Source organism: Triticum aestivum, chromosome 6A (genome assembly GCF_018294505.1).
Source record: "Triticum aestivum cultivar Chinese Spring chromosome 6A, IWGSC CS RefSeq v2.1, whole genome shotgun sequence".
NCBI classification, from domain to species: Eukaryota; Viridiplantae; Streptophyta; class Magnoliopsida; order Poales; family Poaceae; genus Triticum; species Triticum aestivum.
In genome coordinates this window covers 76,297,074-76,303,663 of record NC_057809.1, presented here as the reverse complement: position 1 = coordinate 76,303,663, position 6,590 = coordinate 76,297,074, and the positions used below count along the sequence as shown (strand labels likewise).

Here is a 6,590-nt window from a genome sequence, read left to right as displayed (position 1 = left end):
ATACCACAGCACATGGTCATCATCGTTGACCTCGCTAGCTTGTTGTAGCACCTGCAGGTTGTGGAACGCCTTAGACGGTTGTAGCACGGCCGGAGGTGGATGGAAGCTTCTACCAACAATGGTTGCAACTCTGATGGGGGAGGGGGGGTCACAACTCCGGCGGAAGCTCATTCCAACAAAAAAACAATGCTGGTTGCAGCTTTGTCGGAACAAACCCAGCAAAAAACAATGCCGGTTGCAGCTTCGGTGGAAGCCAGCTCCAGCAAAAAAAATACAGGTTGCGCGGACGGTTTGCAGCACTGCCGCTGGCTAGCTCTAGCCTGCAGTGGTGGGCATGTAGCATTTGTTGATTCCAGCTCTAGCTTCGCCGGTTGTACAACATCGCCTTCCGCTCGTCGGGTTACGACCATCGTCGCGGTCGGTCGCCATGAGGGCAGTATGCGGGCACTACCGTTGAAGCACATGGGGCTGCGATTGCAATGCTGGTAGCCGGTGGCGGTGCTGCGCATAGCACCACCCTGTCGTAGGGCCACCACATCTGTACCGCAACCGCCGCCATCGTTGTCGTCTTTCCTCTCCGGGATGGGTTCGAATCAGCACTGTGGTGTGAAGTGTTCGTATCGTGGCTGCACGTCCCTAACAACATGTAGCATGTCGGATCTAGGAGGGCACGGTGGGGCAATCGTAGTAGGGGAGGACGGTGAGGATGACCATGGCAAACTGGAAAAAAGAAGATAGGAGAAGGAAGAAAGACAGCGGTGTCAGTGTATGTGTGAAACATTGGGCTATTGGATCAGGTTTCGATTGAGAGGCCAGTGACCGGCGCCAGCTTCAGCCGGTCGATCGAAAGCAATCATTACCATATTTATCGTTCTCTTAAAAAGACTATTTATCGTCTCACATTTGCATGCTGATATGGTCAATTTTTTTATCGTTCTCTTAAAAAGACTATTTATCGTCTCACATTTGCATGCTGATATGGTCAATTTTTTTAAAACACAATACAGACGTAGACGCAGGCGCTCAAATATATGATTATACACTCATTCTCCCAATAATAAAGACGCATCGATGAGCACCTCAAAGTCAACGGGAACGTCTTCTCTTAGTGAAGACGCATCGTCGAAAATCTTAAAATAAAGGCCAGGATACCACTATCCTACTAACCATCCAACCACAGGTTGATTTGCTAGTACGGCCAATCAAGTCTGTTACTTTTTCCTTTTCCAATCCTGATGATGCATTGCATAACCACACTACAAAACCGAAAAAACATAATTATTTGAAATTGCATTGTTTACTAGTTCAACACACCTACATCCAAATTAATTTAACAGAGGTGCCACTTATCTATGGCATGTTTATGACCAGCTAACGGTAAACAATCAGTTACATCATGAGAAAACAGGTAGTACAACCCAACAATGTGACGAGTCGGTACCACTTCAAAAAAAGAACACCTTTGACCTCGGCGCACTACCTCAATACGCCCGGGAACTAACTACCCCTATCAGCTTCAGAAGAAGTACAACCCACGAGGACTTCAACGGTCTACAAGCGACTTCAAATCTGCAAGAACTTTTCGCCTGCCGTTTTTTTTTTTCTGATTTGGCGTGAAATACGCACGGCGCTTAACTGGGGGCAGAGCTCGGAGGCTCGCTCACTGTTGTCTGCACAGACAGCACCCACATTCCAGCCGAAGGCGTTGAGGCCTTTGCGGAAACAACATCCAGAAATGACAAATGCTGGAGCTAACTGATCCGGCTGCTATCGGCCTACCCGCCGCCTCTTCCTCTCCTGCTCACGCCTCTCTTCTTCCTCAAGCAGGCGGAGCTCCTCTTCGTCCTCCTGCCTTGCAATCCTCGCGCTGACCAAGTAAGCAAACAACAGAGCAAGGTCAATAAGATGCAAACTATTCAGCAATTTGAGTGATTACTACTATCGGTCATCCAGTTCCATTTTCTGGAACGAGTTCTAAACAACATCCAATCTCATTCAAGTGTGTCGCACAACACACTTTACTGAGTACTCCCCCTCCGTCCCGAATTACTTGTCGCAGAAATGGACGTATTTAGACGTATTTTTAGTTCTATACATCTATTTCTATCCATTTCTTCGACAAGTAATCAGGGCGGAAGAAGTATATAATTATACTAGGAGAGTATAGACTAAAAGTAACCAACGAGGGGAACATATTTTGCCAACTAATATGCTGATTTCTTTTTGCCACAGATTTTCTTCAGTGTAATGTGGACAAGACACCATCAGTCCATGACTAATCCAGAAATTGTGCATATTTCTCAAATGATCTCTATTTGTTTTCAGCTTCTACAATCTTGCAACAGGACAAAATATAAATATATACGAAAAATGCATTATGTGAAGAACATGGATACCTTCTTTTCTCTTCCATCTCTATAGTAGCAAAATCTGCTTCCATGTCACTATCATCATCATCTCTGCCTGCATATTTACTAGGGTCATACCTGCACCGGAAATCCAGACTTGTAAGAGTTTTCTTCTTTTCAAAGCAACATAACATATAATCTTATTTCGTGCCATACAATTAAATCAAATAACCTTGTTATTAAAAAGCCACTAAAGCAATATGTAACATATAAAAAAGCCAAGGTGAAATTTCAACAGGTATTGCAATCGGTGTAGTCAGTACATGATCCATGTTAAGTAAATTATCCAAACACTAGTAGAGTAGACACTGACGCTCAGAAGATACAAACCCGGTTGTATACCAAATCTATACACAGACGGAACATATTATCAAACATTTTAACCAGGATAACTGATAATATGCCCAGAAACAGTACGGGATGAAAATTTACCTGAACATACTCCTGATCATAGCCATGGGATCATCCTCATCTTCAATGTCGTCATCAAACCTTCGTTTCCCCAATTGCTTTTTCTTTGCACGATCATCACGTCCATTGGCAGATACTTGTCGAGATGGCTGCATGGGCACACAAACACAATGAAGAAACAAACTTAGCGCGACAATATCATTACAAATCATCACACTCTAAACATGAAAATGTATGCACATGGCATAACACCAAAAGAAAAACCAACAGATAATTGCTTCACCAGTACTACTTTTTTGACAAATGAACAGCTTGACAGAATATTACCATAGGTTTCGAGGGAGTCCTTACCTGCCTTTCGGATGGTTTTACTCGATCATTTGCTTGGACTCTTCTTTGCTCAGGATAATGACCTTGCGAGGAAAGAGGCCTTTGCCGTTGCAACATCTGCTGCGGCCTGTTGCTTTGTGGCAGCTGTCTTTGGCTTTGTGAGGATTGCAACTGTGAAGATTGCTGTGGTCTCTGTCTCTGTAGTGATTGTTGCGGTCTCTGACTCTGCGATGATTGTGGTCTCTGACTCTGCGATGACTGCAGTGGCCTCTCATGCTGTGACGACTGCAGTTGCCTCTGGCTATGCGAGGACTGCAGTGGCCTCTGGCTCTGTGACTGCAGTGGCCTCTGGCTCTGCGACGACTGCAGTGGCCTCTGGCTCTGTGACGACTGCTGTGGCCTCTGGCTCTGCGACGACTGTTGTGGCCTCTGGCTCTGCGACGACTGTTGTGGCCTCTGGCTCTGCGATGACTGTTGTGGTCTCTGGCTCTGCAACGACTGCTGCGGCCTCTGGCCATACGAGGCTGATTGCATCCTCTGACTTTGTGAGGGCTGTTGTCGACCATTAGGTAACACAGGTTGCTTTCTAGCTAAATGATCCTTTCTAAGAGATTGTTCATTCACTTCCTTCATAGAAGGCTTATTTGCTATCTGACCCTTGCTCGGAAATTTTTGGCTTGCAGCTTTGCTTCCAGTGGCCTGGCTGGACCCATTTCTAACAACACTATGCATCCTTCCATTGTCAACAGCCCTTTCTCTACTTAGGAGCATCTCCTTTCCCTTGGATTCAAACTTACTTTCCGGGCGTCTTTGTGTGGACGATGTGTTGTTGTTCAACCCATGACCATTTGGCAATCTGGCGGGCTGACTTGTTGGCGCCCTACTCTTCACTGCAGAATGCATCACCTCACGATCTTTGACACAACAAAACCAACCATCAGCACTCTCCGCTAAACAAGAAAGACAAAGTTTCGCAATAGAAGTTCAAACTCACCAGACTTTTGGGTCAATGAAGGCCTAGCCGCAGGTTTTTCCCTTGGAGGAGATGGAATGTCAGCATCATCCGAGAGTAGAAATGAATAGTCCCGATTATCCTTAAGTGCCTCAGCTTTCTTTTTTGCCTGCATTGCAGCTGCTATTTTGTGACTGCACTGGCCAACATTTAATAAAGCAAAGAAATGAACAATGTAAAAAAGAAATATCCCTTGTACCTCATTAACAATCTTTTGCTTCTGGTGAAATCCATTTGTTTTAGCTTGCACTTGCACTCTCGAAGATGATGGGATGTCCTTCTGCATATATGTTACCTGCAATTAGTAAGGGATGGATCAACAATAATCATAATGAGATGTAATGCCACATACTCCAGGAGGTCTTCGTTCTCTGGGCACTGTGTTCTGTATCTCTTTCATTGACTTCCTTTCTTCAATCACACGCTGGGAAATCACCGGCTTGGAGGGCCCAAAGAAGGAGCCAAAACTACATGAGTGAATGAATACATAATGAAGATTGATTCCCCATTACCGTACCAAGATCAGTAAGACGAAATGTTGAATTTGAGTGGACAACAATATTTCAAGAAAGGATAGCATGACAATCTGTTTAGTATGATAACTTCGCAGTTCCAAGACCAATTATCAACATATAAACTTAACACGCTAAAGAAACTGATAGAAGGTATACGAGAAGGAATCATTGTCCAACTATTTTCCTCCCAGAATTGTATTTTTCTACACTATACAGGTTCCTGGAGCACAACCAAATAAAATGCTCAATAAATTGTACAAGAGGCGCATTGAAATTCAGAGACACTTACTTGGGTGGGGGTGGTCTTCTATCATGCAAGGAAGACGAGCGACCAGCTGTGCTAGCACTGGCACCCTGTGCCTTCCGCCTAATCTGCTCCTTCAATCGTTCTCTAATTTGAAGGAACTCCTGCTGACCCTCTGGTGGCTCTTCGTCCTCCTCAGGAGCTCCTGCACCTTCCTCCTCGTACTCATCTTCATCATAGTACTCGTCCTCATACTCATCCTCCACTGCCCGATGATAACCCTTTTACAATGATTACAAAAAGAAATGCATTGTCAGTCTACCACAAATGAAATGGCTATAGGTTAAGCCTACATGTTTAGATGCAGAAACAATGGACTTAGAAGCTTAAATTACATTAGTCTCATATAAAGGTCAAGAAATGCACTGTCAGTCTATCACAGATGCAATGGCTATAGTTCCTGCTTTACAAATGAATTAAGCATACATGTTCATGATAATATCAGAATATCCAGAAAACTATGATTCCGGCTGCTCCTACAGATGATAGATACACAAACAGTAGTACTGAAATGGAGTTAGAAGCTTGGATTATTACATTGGTCTCATACTCGTAGCGGCTCATTTGCGCCAGTGATCCCGTCGCGTCAGCGTCCCAGCTCCTGAATCAAAGCCAGCAATCCTCATGAGTATGCAAAATAACGCCGCGAATATTTTCACAGAGTGTCGAAGTTTTAGCTAAAGAAAGCATCGAGCCGGGACCAGAGCGCCCAAATACGCTCCAGGAAAGCAGCAATCGGCCCCCGAAATCCCGCTGTCGAGGGCCCAAACCACGTTGCCTACAGCTAATCGCACGAGCCCCACCCCGAAACGCGAATAAACGAGCGGCCCCGTCTAGGGTTTCCGCAGGCGCGAAAACGCAAATCTGGGCCGCCGCCGCCGCCGCGGAAAACGACACTCCCCGTCGAACCGGCCCAAATTCGCGCCGTCGGGCAAGGGCGCTCACCTCGGCGCGCGGAGAATCGCCTCTTCCGGGGCCGGCGGGGGGCCGCGCGGGGCGGATTCGTCCCGGCGAGATTCCTCGCGACCGCGGCTGGATCAGAGGACGGGCGCCGCGGGGAAAGTCGTCGCGGGGAGGAGGGCGAGCTCGGGGGGCGACGGGAGCCGGTCGGGGCCCGGCTCGGGGTCGCGGGGCGCGGGCGGGAGGCCGGCGGGGAGGAGGAGTCGCCGGCGCGGGGGCACGGGAGGGGAAGCGGAGGGAGGCTTTAGGGGAAGGGCTGCTTCGTTGGGTCGGGAATGTGGAGCAGCGAGCGAGGCCGCGAGAGGGGAATCGGGTCGAAGGCCTGGCGGTTTATAAATAGGCGTGTGCGTGCGTTTCCGCGAGGTAAGAAAACTGACATGACGTGACGTCTTGCCCGGGGCTGGCTGGATGGATAGATAGATGTCTCTGGAAAGAGTCTGTGGGTCAGGTGGGCCTTCCCCTCTTCTTTGAGAGAGTGGCCGCATGTACGACGACTATCGCCGCCTATATGGTGTTGCAGGCCCATCTTTCTTTCCTCTTTTGCCACCAAACTATCCCCTTCTAATTCTAAAAAAAGGTGATTATCCCCTTCTGTTACTAAAAAAAATATTTTTTAGCCTTTGTACACCTGTGGAGACTAGGGTGGAGGT

General features: G+C 47.1%; 1 protein-coding gene across 1 annotated transcript; it reads right to left on the bottom strand.

Moving 5' to 3' along the window:
* Positions 1-1,261: 1,261 nt before the first annotated feature.
* Positions 1,262-6,238, bottom strand: LOC123132138 (putative uncharacterized protein DDB_G0271606). The gene is made up of 10 exons (XM_044551895.1): positions 5,926-6,238; positions 5,518-5,581; positions 4,966-5,201; positions 4,514-4,628; positions 4,361-4,441; positions 4,144-4,270; positions 3,171-4,063; positions 2,841-2,968; positions 2,397-2,486; positions 1,262-1,867 (listed from the first exon to the last, which is right to left on the bottom strand). Exons 2-10 carry the CDS (start codon positions 5,542-5,544, stop codon positions 1,768-1,770), a joined length of 1,797 nt encoding a protein of 598 aa, XP_044407830.1. The 5' UTR covers positions 5,545-5,581; positions 5,926-6,238; the 3' UTR covers positions 1,262-1,767.
* Between the last annotated feature and the right edge of the window lie 352 nt (positions 6,239-6,590).